The 22479-nt window shown below is 40.2% G+C and overlaps 1 protein-coding gene across 2 annotated transcripts; it reads left to right on the forward strand.

The window, feature by feature from the left end:
* Nucleotides 1-2854: 2854 nt before the first annotated feature.
* tbc1d8b (TBC1 domain family member 8B) lies at nt 2855-16598 on the forward strand. Of its 2 annotated transcripts, XM_085469704.1 has the most exons (21): nt 2855-3089; nt 4534-4644; nt 4759-4877; nt 5000-5225; nt 5473-5713; nt 6074-6281; nt 6394-6561; nt 6672-6833; nt 8094-8244; nt 8393-8607; nt 8732-8849; nt 8945-9230; nt 9326-9455; nt 9558-9656; nt 10201-10269; nt 10379-10619; nt 10710-10775; nt 12973-13065; nt 13205-13252; nt 13361-13458; nt 13557-16598. In XM_085469704.1, exons 1-21 carry the CDS (start codon nt 2963-2965, stop codon nt 13971-13973), a joined length of 3393 nt encoding a protein of 1130 aa, XP_085325830.1. In that variant the 5' UTR covers nt 2855-2962; the 3' UTR covers nt 13974-16598. The 2 variants fall into 2 exon arrangements, with proteins under 2 accessions (XP_085325830.1, XP_085325831.1); XM_085469705.1 differs by lacking the exon at nt 12973-13065.
* Nucleotides 16599-22479: the final 5881 nt, after the last annotated feature.

Below are 22479 nucleotides of genomic sequence, written 5' to 3' on the forward strand. Positions count from 1 at the left end.
CCCAATCGAGAAAACAAAACCAATTACATGTTCAAAGCAACGGAACGGTGGCCCAATATCAGAGAGAACTCCACTCTTGAGTGAGCAGCGATGATTGAGCAGTCCGTTTTATTTTGCAGATTCAAGCTGCTCTTCAAAATTTTCACCACCAGATGTCACCGGAGAGGACTGTGTTGAAAAGCTTCGAGTAATGAACCGTTTTTCAATACAAGCTTCAGTGCTTCGGAAAGCTTCATTTGGCCATCACTAGTTTCTGCCCATGTGTTCCTTCTGTTCTCTGTCTGTTACTGTGTCTCTGAGTCCAGTCTGTGCGTTACCTGTTTTATTTTGGTCTGTGTCTTATGTCCGTGTGTTCAGTTTTGTGCTCTCCCTGTCTCGTCTGTGTAATCAGTGTCAGCCGTGTCTCACAGCTGTTTCCTCTCAGTCCTGTTCACCTCTTGTATTTAGTGTCTGTGTCTTCCCCTGCTCGTCGTTGCATCATCCCTCTTTCTACTCTGTTTGCCTGTTTTCCTGCCTGTTGCTTTCCAAGTTTAGTTAGTTTTCTGTTCAATCTGCAAACTCCCAATAAAGCCAGTTGTTTGACTTCACATTTGTCTCTGTGAATCCTGCTCCTGGATTCCTGCCTGCCTTCACACAGCCATGACATTTTCTTTTTTTTCTTTCTGTTATTTATCTTCCTTTCTTTAAGTCTCTGTTTTCTGCTTTGCAGTTTTTCACTTTTTTCTTCTTATTTGTTTCCTGGGTTTGTTCCTGCTGCTTTTATTGGATGCAAGCTCCTCAGTAGAAAGAAACACAATGTAGGACACTCGTAGCTTTGGAAGATGGGTGCAGCACTGACTGTCCAGCCTAGCTCAAAATTCAGTGTTTAAACATTTTTTTAGCTCTCCTACACCAGCCCTACACCAACATCATTTTGTGCAACACCATCACGGTTTTGTGAGTGGTCTCCTCTATCCATTTTTTGAAAACAGTCTGCTACAATAGACTGGAGGAAACTGGTCGGTACAGCTGTCAAACTTTAGGTGATTGGTTTAAAACTTTTAAAATGTCCTTGAAAATGATTTTAACCGGTGACTTTGAAACTTTTACAGGTGAAGCATTTTCCACAAAGCCTTGAATGAATTATAGTGACAGAAAGAGACCACAAGATGGCGCCATTTTTCACGTAGTAGATACCGCCTGTTGGCTGTTTGTTTACGTTCACACTACTCCATGAATATTGTGCATAAAGTTTAAAGTATTCCTCAGGCTTGGTTTGGTCTTGGAATACGTAGTCTATCATAGATATCAATGACATGCTGTTGGTGAAACACTCTGTACCTGCAGTTTGTTTTTTCCAAAAATGTAACAAACAAAACAAGGACACACATATTGATGGCTGATATCAACTCCACTCAACACAGTGACCAACGCAAACTCGGTCACACACTGGCTGAGTTGCACTGACTGACCAAGCTGGTGACCAGCATGAGGAGGAGTACCCAGGCTGTTGTGGCTGTGTAAGGTTCTTCTACATGTTCCACAAAAATTAATAAATAAATTAGGCGAGGGAAAAGATCTACTTACTTTTTCTGTTCTCCAGCCTCAGTAACTTTCACACAGTAAAAACCGCTGTAATATTTACACCTCTGATGAAATGTCATAAGTGTTAGCTTTATTTTGATACCATGATTGTTTACACAGAGTTTGTAATTGCAGAAAAATACTCCAATAAGTTAATGGAAGAACAATGAAAGCTTAGTCTACTGTTAGCATATTTATTAGGGCATGCCCAGAGGTTCTATCTATGGATAGGAACACAGCTGGAATTTAACATAGTACAATGTACTACTCAAGTACAGATTTACTATATTCATTTGTTTTTACGTTATGCTACTTTCTGCTTCTACTTCAGTGTTGTATGCATATACTTTGGCTCCATCCTATTTATGTTAAAACGTGAGTTACTTGTTGTTTTTCACGTATTAAAAAAAGTTACCAATAACTGTTGCATATGATGCTTTTTCACTGCATATAAAGCTACTCTGCAGCATATAATTCAAATCACAGACAATCCTGCAACATTAAAGTGAAATAACAAATTAAAGGGAAACAGTACACTTTAATAAATCAAATTGTAATTACATAATATAATCGTGAGTCTGAGTGGAAGCATTCTGCATAATGATAGCACTTTAAGGTTTTAATTTAGGTACTTTAAGTATATTTGTTGCTAAAAACCTTTGCCTAAATAATTGGCACAAATTAGGATTATGACTTTCTTAAGGAAAAGAGTCTACATAGTGTTTCATTAAATGGTAAAACTGTTATTCAATACAAAATGATGTTTAAACTCCTATGTGGTAGAGTGCAGTTTTTTGTACAACAGTTTTAGATTTTGTATTTATTTTGATCAGATATTCTGACTTCCTGTTGATCCCACCCCCATGCCACCTTTTATCTTTTTACACTGCAAATCTCTTTTAATCAGTGTTATGACTCATACTGTTTTATGAGAAAGTGGAGGGAATGCGTTAGCATTTCATTAATGAAATATTTGTAATTTGATTGACATTTTTCTCTTTAAAATTTTACATTTGGAAGAATGGGGAGAATGCAGTAGATGTATAGTGCCAACACCTTACAGGGTTTACAGGGTATACTTGTTTTACTATATTTAATATCCAGTTTGTGAGGCAAAAAATAAAAAAGATCAGCAAAGACGTTGTAGATGTCTGGAAACTTTTACAACACAGTTCTGTAGTATATTTGCGCTGTTGCAGTATCACCCGCCTACAGCCCCTCATTCTCCTCAGAAACTACAATCCCACAATGCCTTGCACTTTTGGCAGCATTTCTTGTCGACGTGGGAAGGGAGGGATTCGGACGCAAACAAATGTCCATGGGTTTGCTGTCGGGGTACGTTAGAGATAACCGTGAAATGTCAGGTCGGTTTGACAGATAACTTGGCGACATTAGAACCATGTGGCTCAAACCCGAAGAGATTCTGCTGAAAAATGCTTTTAAATTGTGGGTCACCGAGAAGGATAACGAGTATTTCGTGCTGCAGAGGAGACGAGGGTACGGAGAAGGTGGTGGCGGTTTGACAGGTAATGTTCGCGGTTTTGTTGTCATATCGTATTTTCGGGACAGCTGCTGCGGCTTCACAAACCACAAGGAAACACGCAAGTTAATAGCTGGCTAACTCGCGGAGAATTTCCCTAGCTAACTAGATGTCTGCCACTGTTAGGGCGGGTGCTGTTACACAGCCTACTCCTCAACCGAGAGGGGGGGGGAAAGCGTCTTTGCAACAGGTTTGAGCTATGGGTCCAAATTACGTGAGTCAGTTTAGGTACTGAACAGCTGGTTTACGTAGTACGTGTCAGTTCATTGGCCCGTTTGGTTTGTTTCATGTTTCTTATAGCTGAGTGGACGAGGGGGTCTGTACACTACACCGCTGATTTCATTTCCTTGGGGCCTGTATTACAGGCTGTATTCACTTTTTTAAGGGATTGTTGTGTCACCCAACAATTTAGCAACTCATAAAAGCAGAAGTATTCTGCTTGTTGATTTTCCTGGTTTAAAAAGGGCATTTCCACTCTGCTGGTGAGCTGGGTCAGTTTGTGAACAAGTGCACCTGTTTCTCACACAGGCTAGAAATTAAACCTGGGCAATTGTAATGTCACTGCTGTGTCAGCTCCCCAGATAGTAAATGCATCAGCCACTTTGTGGAGAGACCCTGATGCTCACTCGAGTAGTCACAATGTAGCGTTATATATACACAGTGTGTATAAATAATTTCTTTTTCCTGCAAACTATACAACATCAAGTTTATCAAGTCCTTAAATTCCTCCCAAGTAAGTTTCCAGTTTAACCCACAAGACCTTCTTTACTAACTTGGAACTCAGAGGAATACTTCTAATACATCCAGCTTTTGTAGATTATCTATTACCATCTACTAGATTGTTAATAATGTTGTCAGTGGCTAGAAATGTACTGATGTCCTAACTGTCAGGGTTAATGATAATAGAGGTTAAATAGTATGGTCCCCCCCCTTCTCCAAAGCAAACGGCACTTTACACCTGAAGTATCACCATGCTCTGCGCTGCAAAGTGTGTTTGTTTGATCTGCTGAATGCTTTACTACTTGGCAGCTCATCGTTAGAGCATATTTGGGGGTGTTCAGCAGGGTGGCCTGTCTAATGCTGACGCGATGCATAGGATAGTGGTTTCACTTCGACCTTGTCAATTATTCATGGAGGGCAGGTCAGAAAGAAGTTGTAGAGGTAACAGATTTAGCTAATTTTAGGCCTGACGAGGACCTGGGGGATCATGCATTTCCGCTGTCAGTATGCGTTCAACACAGTCTGAGATGTAGCTATGAACAATGACTGGATAGTCCTGCACAGACTAACTAAAGGCAAATGATTCAGCACACAGTTCTGTTTATGTCATTTTTGAAGGGCAAGAAATTATTGAAGGCTTCTATAAGGATTCATGTGTAAATCTGATATTTATCTTTTTTTTTTATACATCATTGTACTTTATGCTACAGGCCTCCTTGTAGGAACCCTGGATACTGTGTTGGACTCCACTTCCAAAGTGGCCCCTTATCGCATTCTGCACCACACGCCAGACTCACAAGTGTACTGGTCAATAGCATGCGGTACGCCCCTCTGCATTTTCATGTCAATATTGCTGTCTGTTCTCTAGTTGTTGCAACATTTCTTCGATTAAGCTGACCTTAGTATTATGTTTTTTCCTCTTAACATTTGGTCAGGTGTCACCAAAGAGGAGATTATTCAGCACTGGGATTGGCTGCAGCAGAACATTATGAGGACGCTCTCTGTTTTTGACTCCAGCGAAGACGTCACCAGCTTTGTACAGGGCAAGATTAGAGTGAGACTTTAGGAAGACCTATTTTTTTTTTTAATCCCCAGAAATGTTGATTACTTGCTTTATTATTATATCCATAATATATATAAACAGTCTGCAGTAACCCTGTGTACGTCACATTTTAGGGTCTTATTGCAGAAGAGGGGAAGACATGCTTAGTGCAGGAGGATGATCCCGAGAAGTTTCGAGAAGCCCACTTGAGGTTTGAGAAGTGGTTTGAGCTGCCACCAGAGGAAAAGCTGGTCACATATTACTCATGCAGCTACTGGAAAGGAAAAGTACCCTGCCAGGGCTGGCTCTACCTCAGCACAAACTTCCTGTGCTTCTATTCATACCTTCTGGGAGCTGAGGGTAAGCAATTTCTCTGCCATTCATAGCACGTGCTGCTGCCTGTCTTTAGAAAGTTGATTGGTGGTAATAAAGGGTGTGACAGCTGCTAATTGCTGTCATAGTGGGTTTTTATGGCCTCAGAATCTTTTAGTAGTTCTTTTGTTCCAGGTAATGACAGCTTTTTAGGTTTTAAGAATAATTGTATTTATTTTTTTCTTTGTTTCCAGCAATTAATTTAACTACTTCATATTTTTTTAATGCTGTGCAGTTAAACTAGTCATCTCCTGGGATGAGCTTTGGAGGCTGGAGAAAACCTCTAATGTCATTCTGACTGAGAGCATCCATGTTTTGGCTCATGGAGAGGATCACTACTTCTCCATGCTGCTGCACCTGAACGAAACGTTCGTTATCATGGAACAGTTGGCTGACTACTCCATCAAGCGTCTTTTTGATAAAGAGTCCTTCCAGAGAGAGCCAGCGCTGTCTGACCCGCTGCAGATTACAAAGAGGTAATATTTTGTACGCTGTGCAGTGCAGCTTCACACGATCCTGTTAGTGCCAGATGCAAAGTTAAAGAACCCGAGAAAACAAAGTATGACTTGAGTCAGATAGGGTTTATGTTTGGTGTGACCTGCCAGGATTGCCAACCAAGTCACGCCTGAGCTTGCCAGTGCCAGTTCTTTAAAGACAGTTCCAATGTTTGTTTACTTTTCCCATTGTTTTCATTTGATCCCAGTCGACAAGGGAGTCACGTCCTGTTATTTTATAATAATGTTTAAGCAGTGTGGATCATTTTGAAATACATGTAAATGGATGACTGATGTGAATGGAGGCTGGAGGCTGATGTTTGTGCTCTTCTGTTTCCACAGAGGGCTAGAAGCTAATGCAAAGAGTGAGCAATTCAGGACATTTTTCAGGCTTCCCAAAGAGGAAAACCTGTTAGAGGTGCACGAGAGCTTCTTGTGGGTTCCCTTCAGCCATTTTAACACGCTTGGCAAGATTTGTCTGTCGGAGAACTACCTGTGTTTTGCCAGTCAGGATGGAAGTCAATGCCATGTCATTATTCCAATGCGAGAGGTAAAGTCAAACAAAAAGTGTTTTGTCTTTAAAAAAACAAAAAAAACAACAACCTGATGAACAACAGAAAACCTCATATGTGACCGTCTGTCTCCTTATTTCTGTCTTCTAGGTTGTTAACGTTGAGAAACCAGACTCCAGCAGCAGAGCTTTAACGGTGTGCGTGCGCGGCAAGAGGGCGCTGCGTTTCTCTGAGGTGCGGGACTATCAGCGGCTTGCCAATACAATCCGTAGTAGGTGTGGGATTAGTGCTAGCCCACAGCACTCTGCTTCATCAGAGGTAATGTGCTGTGATTGTTTCATTTGTGCCATTTTGCTTCTCTTTAAACGTCATCCTGTAGTATGCAGAGCTGTCTGACATTGAAAATGATTAACGTCTTTGTCATGAAGGCCATACGGGGAGAATGTCAGTCTCTCATAAACCACTTTGAGGACAATCCAGAGGACGTAACTTTAATGGTGGGGCAGAAAGACAGCAGCAAGGCCGTGAGCACCGAGGCTCTCATGACTGTTTTCCACCCCCAGGATGTTGAAAACCTTGATCCCAAAATGGTAAACAACAGAGTTCATCTGCTCAAATGAAAATTGATTTGTTTTTACTGGCCTTTTGCGTAAAATCACCAGATCACATGCATATATCTGCATGTTCTAGTGTGCAGCAGACATCTTCATATGTGCTTGGATTTGTGCCCATACCCAAAAAAGTAAAAAGCTGTTCTACCCAGAACTAAACAGGATGCACTTATTATTGGTGGGGTGGCTGTAGCTCAGGTGGCAGAGCAGGCAGCCACGAATCAGAAGGTCGGTGGTTCGATCCCAGGCTGCCTCCTGGCAGTTGGGGTTAGTATCTTGGGCAAGGTACCCCATGTTTGCCTACTGGTGGTGGTCAGAGGGCCTGGTGGCGCCAGTGTCCGGCAGCCTCGCCTCTGTCAGTGCGCCCCAGGGCAGCTATGGCTACAACGTAGCTTGCCATTGCCTGTGTGTGAATGGGTGAATGACTGAATGTAGTGTAAAGCGCTTTGGGGTCCTTAGGGACTGAGTAAAGCGCTATACAAATGCAGGCCATTTACCATTTATTGGAAATCTATAACCAAGACTCCATCAGTGTCCAATTTGCACATGTTATTAACAAGCTCAATTAATCTACAAAGTCAAAATGAAACTGTAACGTTCATAGGCATCTAACCTGTGACTCCTGTAATCTATCCTCTTAGCTGAAGTATGTGGTAAAATACATACAGACTTTATGTTATTTATGTCTTCCTGATTGACACAGCATGGTTAATCCCCTGATGAGGAAATGAGTTTAGCAATCTTTGGATTATTGAATACAACTTCTGCTCTTTGTCCTTTTAAAGTATAATAATGACTACTGGTTTGCTGCTTTATTTACAGTGTAAACACAGCACATCTGTTATGTACAGTTTGATCAGGGTCAAGTCTGCTCAGGTATTACAAATAATGTCAGACAGATCTGGAACTTTATGTAGATCCAGATGGGTTTCTGTGGTTCAGATGGGCTCATGAAACTGTCTGCTGTGAGTGTGGATGACTGGTTAGTTCTTGGGTGTTGTTATAAAATCAGATGAAGAATACATGAATTTAAAAAAAATACACGTTTTGTTAGTAGCACTGTTGTGTGTGCTGCCTTTTAGAAGCACAGCCTTTCCCTCAGTAGCCATCTTGTAATGCCTCCAGATGCTTATTTTGAAAGAATGTAAGAAAACAACTGGTCAGTGGTACATAGAAAGTGCATGTATACAATCATGTCTCAAACTGAAAAACTTTCTTCTGATACTTCTGGGTTAACAGCTTAAGGAGAAGATGAAGGAGCAGTCTTGGAACATCCATTTCTCTGAGTATGGACGTGGTACGAGTATGTTCTTTACCAGGAAGACGCGAGACTTGATTGTGCGCGGCGTTCCTGAGGCCTTGAGGGGAGAGCTGTGGATGCTTTTCTCAGGTTGTACATCAAAGTTGCCGTGTCCCGTATAGTGACAAGCAGCATCAGTCAGTGGTTAATGAAGCCTTGTGTGATCAAAGTTTCATCTACTGAAGTGCTTTTTTTACTTTAAACCGAGTGGGGGCTTTTTTTTTTGTACACTCTGTAGGGGCTGTAAACGACATGGCCACTCACCCTGGCTATTACACTGAGCTGGTTGAACAGTCTCTGGGCACAAGCACTCTGGCTACAGATGAGATTGAAAGAGACCTGCACCGCTCTCTCCCCGAGCACCCGGCCTTTCAGAGCGACACAGGAATCTCAGCTCTTCGCAGAGTCCTTACTGCCTATGCCTACAGGAACCCTAAAATTGGATACTGCCAGGTACTTAAAATAACTTTTGAAATATGTCCTTCCCTTGCCTCTTGTGATGATATATTATACCATTGTGTACTTAGGAGGAGGGAGAAGCCTATTAAACCATACTGTTTATTTCTCTCCTGTTCAGGCTATGAACATTCTCACCTCGGTTCTCCTGCTGTATGCAAAAGAAGAGGAGGCTTTCTGGCTGCTGGTAGCCGTCTGTGAGAGGATGCTGCCAGATTACTTCAACCGCCGAATTATTGGTAAGAGTGGAAAGATTGGCTTCTGCTGGATACCTGGCAGCGTGGCATTTTATTTATGCCAGGAGCAAAGTCTCACTATGAAAATATTTTGTCAGGTGCTTTGGTTGACCAGGCTGTGTTCGAAGATCTGATTAGAGAAAACCTCCCCCAGCTGGTGGAACACATGACAGACCTGAGCTTCTTCTCCTCCGTGTCTCTGTCCTGGTTTCTCACGCTTTTCATCAGTGTGCTGCCCATAGAGAGCGCCGTGAACGTGGTGGATTGTTTTTTTTATGATGGAATCAAAGCCATCCTGCAGCTTGGCCTGGCCGTGCTGGACTACAACATGGAGGCTCTGATCAGCTGCCACGATGATGCAGAAGCTGTCACCATCCTCAACAAGTCTGTGAATGCAAAAATTATGCATGTCCGAGACTTTTAAATATTATTACACTGTAAATAATACTCTCCCTCTTTGTCTGTTGGTGTTGTTCCAGGTTTTTTGACAGTGTGACAAACAAAGACAGCCCATTGCCCCCGACAGTGCAGCAAGCTTCAGTAGGCAATAATGATAAAGCATCTCACATCAGCGTAGATATCAGTGAGCTGATCCGAGAGGCCTATGAGGTATAACTTTGCTCTTTCAGTCTGTGACCGATTAGAGACAACCTCCCCACCGTTTTTTTTTTTTTTTCTCTCAATAAAACTAAGTTGTGACGGTCTTTGCAGAAATATGGAAATATTCGTTCAGAGGAAGTTGAGAGTTCACGGAAAAGAAACAAACTATATGTGATTCAAACACTGGAGGACACAACCAAGCAAAACGTGGTAAGTAAGCTTAGAGTAACTAGTACAGGGGCCTGTTCGGACACAGTATTACACAAGTTATATATTTTATATCTATTCAGGTTTTTGTGGCAGTTTTAGATGAGTGAAAACTTATTGGCTGCCTTGCATTTTATTTCCCCCTCACCCCTTCAGAGTCCTGTTTGCAGGACCTGGATTAGGGTGCCTAGTTGTGACAAGTAAAAATAGGGATGGGAGGCTTGAGAATGCATTGATATCAGTTTTGTTCTTACAACAAAATCCAAACAAACATGGCCATCAATGTTTGCCCAGCATACAGAATGGAGCAGGCAGTGGTCATTTTAGGGGAAACAGATAACTTATAAAAGGTCTTTAGAGCAAAATATGAGAATTGCTCTTACAAATGATGTCAGACCTGCCTATGCATTTACTCTGGTCACCAGGAACACATCTGCCGAGTTAGAACAGGCTTCTCAATATGTGTGAAAAATATGAGTGAAAGTAATTTATAGATTGAATTGTAATATTACTGTGGCCTTAATAACGAGGTCAAATGTGTTTTCAGATCCGTGTGGTGTCCCAAGATGTCAGATTCAGTGCCTCACAACTGGACGAGCTTTATAATTTATTCAAAGTGAGTCATGAACTTCAATGTTGTATCTTTATTGTCACCATGCTTAACTGTTTGTTAGAATAAGAAAGATGGACAGGTCATGCTTCCTTCTCTGTTTATCTACTTTCAGAGGCAGCATTTCCTCAGCTGCTACTGGACAATGAACAGCCCAGCTCTGCTCCATCATGACCCCAGTCTGGCCTATCTGGAGCAGTACCAGCTGGGTTTCCAACAGTTCAGCATGCTCTTCTCCCTGCTGGAGCCCTGGGCTTTCTGCAGCATCAAGAGCACCCTCTCCCTCTGGGTTTTCCGCCTGATAGATGAGAACCAGGATGGTCTCATTAACTTTAAAGAATTCTGCTGTGCCCTTGGTACATTTGTTGGTTCTCTGCTCTGTTCTAGTAAAACTTTTAACCTCAGTGTCCCCACTGCTGAAACTATAACTTTTGCGTCTCCCATAGATAATTTATACACCGGATCTTTCACAAATAAGTTGAAATTTCTCTTCAAGCTCCACCTGCCACCAGGTAAGTAATGAACAACTAATAAAACCAATCTCAGTTTAAGACTAGATCGTTAACTTCTCTCTCATGGCCCTGTGCCCTTTATTTTGCTATCTGATTTTCATCTGCCTCTCATAAACTACACAACACTGTCTTTAACCTCTGACCTCTTTCTTTCACACAGTGTCTATGGTGATGACAAACTGCTTTAGGTTCAAATGCAGCAAATGTTTTCAGACTGGAATCTATATAGTTGATGCACGCTGCAGCAGCAGACTGACAGAAGCAGCCCAAAGTGAAATAAAAGGTCACATAGTTACGTCAGTCTGAGGTCTGCAGGGCTGAAATGCACACGGGTTGTCATTTCAATAATTCAGCCCATAACCCAGCATTTGATGAGTGAGCACATTGCCTCGGGGAAGAAAGTGTCCTTGAATGTGTGACTCTTATGTGCGTGATGCTTGTTGAAGGCAGGGGTAAGAATAGCGTATGCTGGGTGAAAGAGTTTGTCATGGCAACAACAGGTCTAAGGAGCTGTGAGGGCATTTAGCAGTGGGCTAGTTTCTTCAGAAAGAGAGACTGTGCTGCTCAAATTACAACTGACAGCTTAGCAGCAGATGAGCACTGAGTCACCGCTTGTGATGTGCCAGGCCTGTGAACATCAAGCAGCAAAGCTTATTTTGTGTCTCATGGAAAGTGGACATTGCTTCAGCACCAAGGACAGGTCACATCCTGGTGCCACAGTCTAAACAAGATGGTGGAGACGCACTTCAAATTTGCCACCTGTGCACTGATCGCTGTTTTGTTTGCTTCCTCTGTATGAATAAGAGGGACTGGAACTGGGCCAAACTCTACATTGAAATGATTGGAGCCATATCCTCTTCAGAGCTGAGACGCTGCAGGTTTTTCAGTCCAGAAGAGCTGTGGAGCAGCTTTAGTCATTTATCAGTTTCAGGCGGAAAGCAGTGACCACTCGGTTACGTTAGCTCTGTTGTGATTGGCTGTAGTGACCGCAGCATGTCTTGTTGTACCTTTTTAACTTAGAGCCCTGTGGAGGTCTGCATTGTTCTTTATGCTCTGTAGCATTTTATACTTCAGGACACTTTCATTGTTGGAAATTCGGTGGAAATGTTTTCTCCACTTATTCTTAATTAGTTTGCATTCAGAGGTTGGTATTGGTCTTTTTGCTGAGAGGAGTGCAATGTGTAACTTATGTGGCAATATTTAGGCTTATGCACCACAAAGCTATCAGGAAAATAATATTACATTTCTGGCTTGTGATGGGAGTTGTTTAATCTACGCATTTAAACCAACATGCACACATGCACACACATGTAGACGTGGCTCAGGTTGGAGCAAAAAAAGGAAAAATTCGAGTGTTTCTTTTTTTTGATGCATGGAATAATACTGTAGCATGTTTAATATTAACAATTCTATACACAGCTATTTTTAAATCTAAAAATCGGATACCTCTGTGTGGATTTAACATCTGCGTTCTTTATTTATTGGCCAGATTTACTAACAATGTAGAAGGAAATCATACAAAGGATAAAATGTATTCATCACTGAAAAAAGCATGTTTAGATCTATATTTCTGGACCTCAGCTCTACTGTTTTGCTATAACGGAGCAGAGCTTAAAGTGGCAATTAATAAATTGCTCCAGTCTCATATGGCATACAAAAATAGTGCTCAAAACCTCAGAGAAATTTGTGTCTTTATGGAGGTGGCATAATAACTTTAACACATGGCTCATCCAGAATCTGAATGTAAATGCTTTGTTTGTTTACAGCCTTAGGTCAGCTGTTGTACACAAATTTCAACTTAATGTGGTTATAAACCTGAGCTGACAAAAAGAATGCTGTTTCGACCTTCATGATCACTCAATGGTCTCCATCAGTTTGTACCAGAGTTCACCCTTAAATCAGATTCTCATTGATTCTCCCTCAGCTGTCTTCCATAGATCTGAATTGCTTCTCTTTCTCTCATAAGAGACAACCATATGCATTAAAAACTGCTTTTAGACCATTATTTTGATTGGTAGTAGATCCTCATCAGATCTGCATGCGTTGTTGACTCCTTTGTGCTGCTCTTGGTAATTAATGTTTTCATTGAAACAAACTGGCTTAGTAAATCTAGCCCTAAACTCTGCTTTGCTCTTGTGAATTCTTTCTCCTTTGTCTTTTCTTTCCTTTCAGTGCACTTACAGACAATATCTTTTAGCCTTCACAGGTAGTCCTTTACACTTAAAGGAACAAAGAATCCAGCACTTTATTCCAGTGACTGAAGATTCTTCTCACTTGAGTAGACTCACTGGTTAGCTACCTCTTGTCCTTCCTCAAAACTCCAATTTAATTTCCTCTTTTCTAACTAAATATCGCAATAATTCTGTCTTAACACTTGCGTGGAAGCATTTTTCTCTACAGTTTGTTTATATGCTGCTTCCCTGTTTCAGCCTTTGATCTTCCAGAAGATGGTGTGATAAGGAAAAGCCCTGAAAGAGGTAATATTACACCCAAATTTATAACAAATGATTAATGGCTCCAACAAGGATTTGTGCAAGGATTATAATTTCTTGTAACACAGTTAAGTTTGTCAATTAAACTGACAGGAAGAGGGAAGGTTGACCTGCAGGCCTATCTGAAACAATGGCAGAATGAAATATTAAAGAAAGAGGAAACCATCAAAGACCTGCCCAGAATTAATCAGGTAATTCAAACCATGCTTTGTTGTGTCCGTGTGACTTCATCTTTTTCACAATAAATTGACTCATTTAACTTTTTTTTCCCCCCACATTTCCATCGCAGACTCAGTTCATCCAGTTCTCCAAGACCCTGTACAACATTTTTCATGGTGATCCCGAGGAGGAGTCACTGTACCGAGCCGTGGCTCATGTGACCAGCCTCCTCCTGAGGATGGAAGAGGTGGGGCGGAGGCTGCAGGAGCCGAGCAGCCCACCCGAGTCCAAAAAGCCTGCCAATACCACTGCTGGCGAGGAGTCTTCAACTGAAGAGTCCTCCACAACCCCAGAGAGCTCTGACACTTCCAGCTCCCACAACAGTCAAGACCTCTCAGAGACCGAGTGGTCGTTTTCCTTCGAGCAGGTCCTAGCATCTCTGCTCAATGAACCGGCCATAGTCAGCTTCTTTGAGAGGCCTGTTGATATTCAGATGAAGCTGGGACAAGCTAAGGTCGCCCAGCTGAAGTCAAAGACCAATAAGTGAACTAACACTTTGCTTGTGATTCAAACCTACAAGTTTCCATGAATTTCCTTTCTCCACTTGAACAGGGTGGTGGATTTAGTGGGACACAGAGTTAAATTACTATCTACTGATACTATCTACCGATCACACATGAGGAGGAATCATCAGAGACCTGTTTGTCACGCAGATGATGAAGAACATCAGAGACTGATAAAACACGTGCAAACACTATTCTGTAATAGGTCATTAATGTGCAGTATATTTTAATGTTCAAATGCACTCTCTCACTCGGCCACAGTTTCTTCAGATTTTCTGTTAAGAAAAAAACAAAATAGTTTAGTGATGTGCTTTATAAGATGCTAATTTCCACTAACACGAGAGAAAGGATTGTCCCTCTCCTTCTCTCTCCAGTCCACGTACATAATAAATGACGTAAACCGCATGATGGAGTCTGCAAGAGGATTCTCTGGTTGGAGATCTCCATGTATGTTCTCTTTCAAATTAGCTATCACTGCTGTAAAGTGAAATTTACTGTAAATGGTAGTGTGTCCTCTGACGTCAGTGTCTCATAGTGTGCGTTTTGCTCTAAACATAAATTATGAGAGTGCAGCTTTTTAGTTAACGCAGGCATGAAGCAAACAGTAATATGGCTGTTTGAAGACGAGTTGCAGTGTTGTCGTTGGTAGCCAGGAAATGAACTCGCTCGTTATCGGAGTGAAGACGTCACAACATGAAAAGTTACACTGCAGTTGTAGGTGCATTTGCAATAATGTACAAAGGAGGATGCTGTACTGCCACATCTGTCTCTCCTCCAAAAACGGCACGCAAAAATGGTAAACATGTCAGGATTAGGGGGATTTCATGTGGGTCATACTTGAAAACATGTAAAGGGAAAAAAATGTCCACCTTGCAGCTGCAGGTGAGTAATCTGCCTCCTCTAAAACTGTGTCTGATATTCACAGCGTGATTGGTTAATGTGTCGTTTGCTTACGTCCGTAAATGTAGGATTTTACGCTCCTGTTAGTGCGGCATTGTACACATAAAGGTCAGTTCAGTAGTTGTTTGATTATTATGTATATATAAGGTTTGAATGAGAATCTAATATATAGAAGCTGGGAGGGTGTTGCAGACACCTTAAACCGTTTGAAGGACATTTTGTGTTATCAACTCTCAGGGTGACATTTGTGTAAAATGAACGGGAGGAAAGGGATATTTTTTCAATCTGGGACATTACAAAATATATGTGATACACAGATTGCATCTTCTCTGTAACACTAAAACATAAAGCATGTGTAGCATAGTTACTGGAGTTGCCACATTATGCCAGCCTTTGACAAACAGTCATTACTGCTTGCTACAGAGAGACAGCATAATCACTATAATTTTCAATTTTCTGCTGCTTCTTCTTATACTTTCAGCCTGTGAATAATTTGCACTTGTTTGAGATGTACAAGCTTTAGAAATGGCTGTGTTTTGGCCAGGTTTGCAAAGCGTGAGTTCAGAGAGGTTGTAACTGCTTCAGCTACAGCTTGTCATCTCCAGGGGCCAAATTCATACACTTTTAGCTTTTTTTCTGCCTGTGTTTTTAAAAACAGTGCTTTAGATGCTTCTTAAGTGCAGCTGCAGTCCTCTGTTTCCTATATCCTATATTTTAGTCTTTGTCATATGATGGGAAAGATTTATTTTCCTGTTTAAGTGCTTTTTTTTTTTTTTTTTTTTTAAACTTAGGACTTAGGGACCAATCATAAGTGCTTTTTGTGTAATAACTGCATTATTTAGACATGCTTTATATTCATAGCATAAGTTGTTCTAACTGATAATAAGCGTTTCTAATTGGAGTTGATCTTAAAATGATTTACATGATCAGTGCAATGAAGCTATCATAATACGCTACATTGATCTTAAATCCAAAGCTTGATGAGTGACCTCGGCGCTCACCAGAGAGTTGAAACAGTACTGACAGTCTCAGCAAGAGAAATCAATAACTGATCATAGTGCAATGTTTCAAATCAGCCACTCAGTTCATTATTTATAGCGGTCACATCACCTCTGACCTGGCGTGACGCTTCAATCTGACTGTTTGCCTGCAATTTAATGTAAAAGGATTTACATGGATTATGAGTTATTGCATGCTTTGCCAATTTTTGATTACTTGATGGGTTGTTAAAGATAAGTGAAGAGAAAAAGTATGCTTTCAAGGATTGATTTATCGTTCTTTTTGCTAGACCAGTGATTAAGAGAAACTTTTTGATGTGCACTGTTTCCTAACCATAATTATTCAGGTGTCACTTCTGAAAAATGATGGTGGCAGTAATACTTTTTCATGGGAAAATAATAGAAAGTACACGAATTGGGAGGAAGGAAGAATTCAGAGGGTTGGAAGTCTTTCTCTGGCATGCTGGCAGTTCTCCCATTAAGCATGAGAGTGTATACAGTTGGCATGGATAATACTCCAGCTGCTACTGCTGAATAAGTATGGTTAACCATATCCTCATCGTCTACAGCTTTTGTTGTTTATGGCTTTTGACTGAATGTTTGATTTGCACAATATCTGATGCTGAGATATTTCTGTTTACTTGCTTGATTATATTTTTTATTCTCATACAGATGAACTAGAATAAAGAGTAAAGATTCTATGAATGATCATCAGTGACCACAGTTAATTCTTGCTCACAATGTGACACGCACACACACACACACACACAGTCACACGTGACTTACACTCATTTAATTCATATTCATGACACTTGAGCTTCAGCTTGTGCGGGTTATTTTAGTCCGTGTGATACCATATGGGGATAGTTCTGTTTATTTTTGCAAAAGGGCATAGAAGACAGTCTTTTATCATAACTGATTAAGAATCTCCATAAGCAAAAAGGGTCAGCATTTTTATAAGCTACAAAACACAACATGGTTTTGACAATCATCAGTCACTGCTGCTGATGTCAATGCACCAGTGATTTCAGTTAAGAGTTGGAGGAGGGACAGATAAACAACACTGTAAATGTCACAGAAAATAAATAAACATCTTGAATAAATACTTTATTTGAATATTTAAGAAATATATTTGTTAAAATTAAAAAATTATTAAAAAAGTAATCTTCATTTTTTTAAATTTTTTTTAAAAGAAATTAGTGACATTTTAATTTCCATATTCCATAAAAATTAAAATATTCCATATTTTAATATAACCAGTGAGTCCATTCAAGTTAATTAATTTTTATTGTATTTGGTACATCTAGCATTAAAAAAATTACTTGCAAAATTAATTGTGCATTTATTTATTTATATTTTTGGGGAGGGGGGGTGATGACGACAGAAGTCTAAAAAAAAAAAGCCCTGCATGTATCAAATATCGTACGCTAGACAATAGGGGGTTAAAGATTTCCATACAATAACACTTCGCGGAGATGTGTTGATGTAATTGTGAATAAAACACTTCCTGGCAAGATTTTCTCCTGAGGTCTGTAGATGTAGATGGAACTTTCGCATTACGCAAATAAAAAACAGCTGAAACCATCACAGCATGCGCAAAAATATTTACATATGTCCAATTATTGCCCAGCAATATTCTAGTTAGTTAGTATTCTTCCTCAACACCAACAAACAACATAAATAAACTATTTTACAAGAATATAATACTATAATGCACACGGTTTCTTGAACAGTAAATGAGTGCTTTAAAAGCGTTGGTGTGTGGTGGGAATACAATGCTGTTAGACAGTAGAGCATGCTCAAAACAGTTGCCTACTTTCTGGCCTCCTACATGATATGTACAGTATGTTGGGGTGTTGAAGGTCACCTTTTAGTGACTTTCAGAAAAAGAAGCATGATATGAGTCTTTTGCATTAGTGTAAAAGCCTGGTCTGTAACACAGCATGAATTCATAAAAACATAGGGTCATATGACAAGGCCCACAATAAGTCATCAGTTTTGCAGTAAAAGGTCCCATCCTTGACTTGTCCAAGAGCGTGAACTGTCAGCCTGATTTATGAGGAACAGTGGCACTCTATAATGAATGGTCTCTGCATACTATTCTGGCTCAGAGATTTGGTTGCATATGGTTGTTAGCCCAAAGTTCATAACCTAATGACCCCTGTCACCTGTTCAGTTTCCCGTTGGGTCTGTCAAGGAAGATTTTCCTGCTTTGGAAATCTGAGAGATTTTATTTTGGTTTATAACATTTGCCTTAGCCTTAGATCATGCCCTTGTCATGGCTAAACCAGCATGATGCTGCTGATGTTTAAAATATGATCATTCTCAGTATGACTTGTGATCATAAAATACATATGATAAAAAGTTAAAATCAAATAAACTACAAAACTTTTTCATTTACAGCTACTGAATATTTACAGTTCTTAACAAATACATGCATGAATGAATGAATGAATGAATGAACAGACTGCCCTTGAAGTCCAATCAGTGTTTGGCTAAATGAATCATGATTTACCAAGCATACGTGCAGCTTCATAATTTGATGAACTGTCTATTCTGTATTTATTTTAGTTTGCAACAGACTGCTATTTTGGTTCCCTACTCACAGTTTCACCCACAATCCTCCCCCAAGTGTGCAAGTGAGTTATTTTGGGCTTGGAGACAGGAAGCCTTTGAAGCATAGCTCTCACCAGTATGATGGCATGTGTTTTGGAAATGGGTCCATCCACACTGTCCTCAATCTGTATGTCTTGGTGCAGCTGGTGGAAACCGAGCAGCTAATGTGACAGCCTCTTGTAAAAGAAAATAGCAGGGCTGCACTGATATACTGCAGATTGAGTTAACATTGCAACACAGCTCTTGGACAGAAAACCCCCCAGTTCCCATCAGTATTCAAATGTTGAAATGTTGCATCATAGGCTAACTTCGAACACTCAGAGCAGCATAGTATTCAGCGATTAAACTAAGTAAGACTTTAAGTACACCAGCAAACTGCCCCACTGACCATATCCTGTAAGGATTTGCCTTGGATGTATGCAAACCATTTCTCAGGCTTCATCCACTGAAAGACTAAAACCTTCACAATGCCATGACTATCCAAACCAAACTTTGCCGATCACACTTTCCAGATACTTGAAATCTAAACATAATGCACATATTAATTACAAATTAAGTGAATGAACGGTTTCATAATCCCTGTAGTATTACTCATTTCATATGAGGCCTGCATGAATGTCAAGTTGCTGTTGTTTGGCTCTGGAACTGTGACATTTGCTGTGCTGTGAGATTATTAATACATTTTGTATGGCTAAAACTTTAATTTGCATCACACAATCATTGACTGCATTCTATAAAAGCTGCAAAAGTGTGTATGTGACATCAATATAGGTTTTTGTTTTTATATACTTATTTTTTCAAATTACGAAAAGGCTTGATGTCTTGCTAAACAAATTGAAATATATTTTGATTTATGCTCAATCATCCAGGTAAGTAAATCCCAAAAGGTTGATTCTGTTCATCTGGACGTAACGTTTTCAGTGGGAGAAATATTTGTCACTTCAATTCTGAGAATGAAGAAGTCATTTGGATGAGTGATGAAACATTTTTCCCACTATCTTGTGAAAATTCACAAAGAGCAGTGAGTATCGTATTACCTGATCACAAACTGTACAAAGAAGAAAGAAAAATTTAATTCAGTTTTAAAATTCTGCAACCTGTCAAATCAAATAATCAATCAATCAATACTTTATTTGTATAGCACATTTAAAGACCAGAGGTACACCAAAGTGCTTCTCAATAGTAAAATATGAAATAAATGGTAAGTGGACTGATTCTTATATAGCGCTTTTCTACTCTCAAAGTATAGTACTCAAAGCGCTCTATACAATATGCCACATTCACCCAATCACACCCATTCTCACAAGCACTTTATCTATACTTAGTGCTATCTAACTACATTCACACACATTCACACTCCGATGGATGCATCGGAGAGCAAGTTGGGGTTAGTATCTTGCCCAAGGATACTTGACATGCAGACTGGAGGAGCCAAGGATCAAACCACCAACCTTCCAATCAGTAGGTGACCTGCTCTACCTCCTGAGATACAGCCACCCAAGTAAAGTTAATTACGATAGTAGAGTACAAATACATTTCCAGACAAAACGAGCACTAATTAACCCAGAAGCACTATGCTAAAAGAAACATAGAAATCCCACTTTGATCCTTGAGTACATCTGATATTCTGAAACAGGGATTTTGAAAAAACACTTGTTTGTTTTGGGGCTTTTAATCAAAGTACATCACAAATACAATACAAGGAAGCCTGTATCCCAGCATAAGTACTTTCTGTATTAAATCCTCATCAATAAGCAAATATTTTTGCAGTAATTTAAGCAATAAAAACAACAATCAATAACATGGGAAAAACCACAGTTTCTTTCAGTAAAACATTTTTATTAGTCCAGTATAGCTTATTTTATCTTCTATTCTCATCTCACAGTACTCATTTAAGTAATACAGCTGTAAACAAAAAGTTTTGAGTTACCTGGGGTCCGTTCTTCGTACCTCGCTAAGTAAGTTAGCTGGATTTGATTGTTGACGATTTCGCGTGATCCTGGATCATTCGGTTCCCCGAAGCTCATCCGGGACTTGCTGTCATAGCAACAGATCCGTAAGCGTAAACCTGCTCGGGAGCAGGCTTACTTTATGTAAACAGGATTAGATCGCGGCCACTCAGGTATGTCCGCTTCATTTATACGAAAGCAACAGCGATATTTTACCACTGTTTTACCATAAATAAATATTATCAATGTAACTAAAGATAATGCAGTATTTGATCCTTTTATTGATTCCATACAGATACATACAGGTCATTTCCTTAAAAAAGGGAAATGTACTATTAATCATTCTATTTCATGTATTTGATTATTTCAGATGTAATTCATATTTTAGAGTAGTAATAGTAAATTACTTCGTGTAATCAAGATGAGAGACCACGGCTATAAAAGCGAAGGTGGATTTGGGAAGTCTGTCGCAGCCATGTCCTGTCCGTATACGCGAGCAGCCCATTGCAGAAGGTGCAAGATTGATAAGGAGAGTTTTCAGAATTCCGCGTATATTGCGGGATAGACAGGATCCTTTAGCTCAGCGCGACAGTGTGCGCATAGAGAGATATCGATTTTCCCGTGAGGGTATTATTTACTTAACCAACTTGTTGACGAGGGGGTGCAGGACCACCACCTGTCTTTTTTTGCTCTGCCCTTTTCTTGGTTGCTGTTATAAACAAACAAACAGATTATTTCAGGCTCTCTTTTCAAGAGACTAAAAGCAATATAAGTGATAAATATTACCATTCTGTAGAATATTCTTATATTTCACTTTTACTTGTTCCCATGTTCTAGTGGGTCCTGTTGTGGCTCTAATGTGAAAGAGGATATAATGTAATATAATATAATATAATACAGTTACCCTACCGCCTACTGGTGATGGCCAGAGGGGCCGATGGCGCGATATGGCAGCCTCGCTTCAGTCAGTCTGCCCCAGGGCAGCTGTGGCTACAACCGTAGCTGCTTCCACGAGTGTGTGAATGTGAGAGTGAATGAATAGTGGCATTGTAAAGCGCTATATAAATCCAATCCATTATTATTATTATTATTATTATTATTAAATTACTTACTAGTTTAATTTGTCAGCAACTTTCTGCCAGCCCTCTCTCCTTGCTTTTGCAGTCTTTGCAGTGTTCCCTTGCGTTTTAATTAAACTCTGAAACTCCTGAAATCCCTCAATCAAGAGTTCTTGCTCTGCTGCCGAATAATACCGAGCGCGCTCCTCCGACATTTTCGCCGACCAATCAAAGGGTTGCCGATCAATGTTTCTACTATCGATGCGTAGCCCCTGTTAAGCCACCCAGTGATCTCACATTACTTCATCCAGCTATACTAATCGTCAACAACAGGTGTGTTCGGAGAACCGGAATAGCGAGCTCAAAGTTAGCGCGATGATTTGATCTTGGATTTGTCATTTGATCTTGGATGTAAGCGAGGTACGAAGAACGGACCCCTGGTCATGTATCTGTCAGACTCAGAGTGGAAACAAAGTAAAATAGTGTCATGAGGTTAAACCAGCTTTCTAAACACTTGCTCTTTTCTTATGAGCTTCCTTGTTACTAACATAAGGAGATTATCTGATCTAAGAAATGGCTTCAACCGTTGAGGATGATCTGATATCCTCGTGTTGGTGTTGTTCCCAGACCATCATGAAAATGTTGTTCCAGGTTCAACATTGCAAGTGACCAATCACATTGTTGTGACGTTATTCCTTTGCGCGCCAAGCCATTCGTGCATTTATGAAATTCCAATGTTGCAAGGACAATATCAATTCTGCTTACTGTTTATTAAAGGGTTAGGGTCAGGGTCCGTTGATCGGCGGACAGAGGCGGTTTCACGCAGCTTAAGTACAGTTTTTTGTTTTACGCCGGTTTTTCCCGAAGTCGCAAAAGTATGACGTCACAACATTCTGATTGGTCACTTACAATGTTGATCCTGGAACAACATTTAGTATGATGATCTGGGAACAACACCAACACGAGGAT

Source organism: Copadichromis virginalis, linkage group LG10, assembly GCF_057382275.1.
Source record: "Copadichromis virginalis isolate Kocher_CV1m ecotype Utaka linkage group LG10, C_Virginalis_male_GT1.1, whole genome shotgun sequence".
NCBI lineage: Eukaryota > Metazoa > Chordata > Actinopteri > Cichliformes > Cichlidae > Copadichromis > Copadichromis virginalis.

Coding starts and splice junctions, on each gene's coding strand:
- tbc1d8b (XM_085469704.1), top strand. CDS start 2,963: ATGTGGCTCAAACCCGAAGAGATTCTGCTGAAAAATGCTTTTAAATTG. Junction 5,714..6,073: donor CCGCTGCAGATTACAAAGAG/GTAATATTTTGT, acceptor CTGTTTCCACAG/AGGGCTAGAAGCTAATGCAA. Junction 13,253..13,360: donor AAGGAAAAGCCCTGAAAGAG/GTAATATTACAC, acceptor TTAAACTGACAG/GAAGAGGGAAGGTTGACCTG.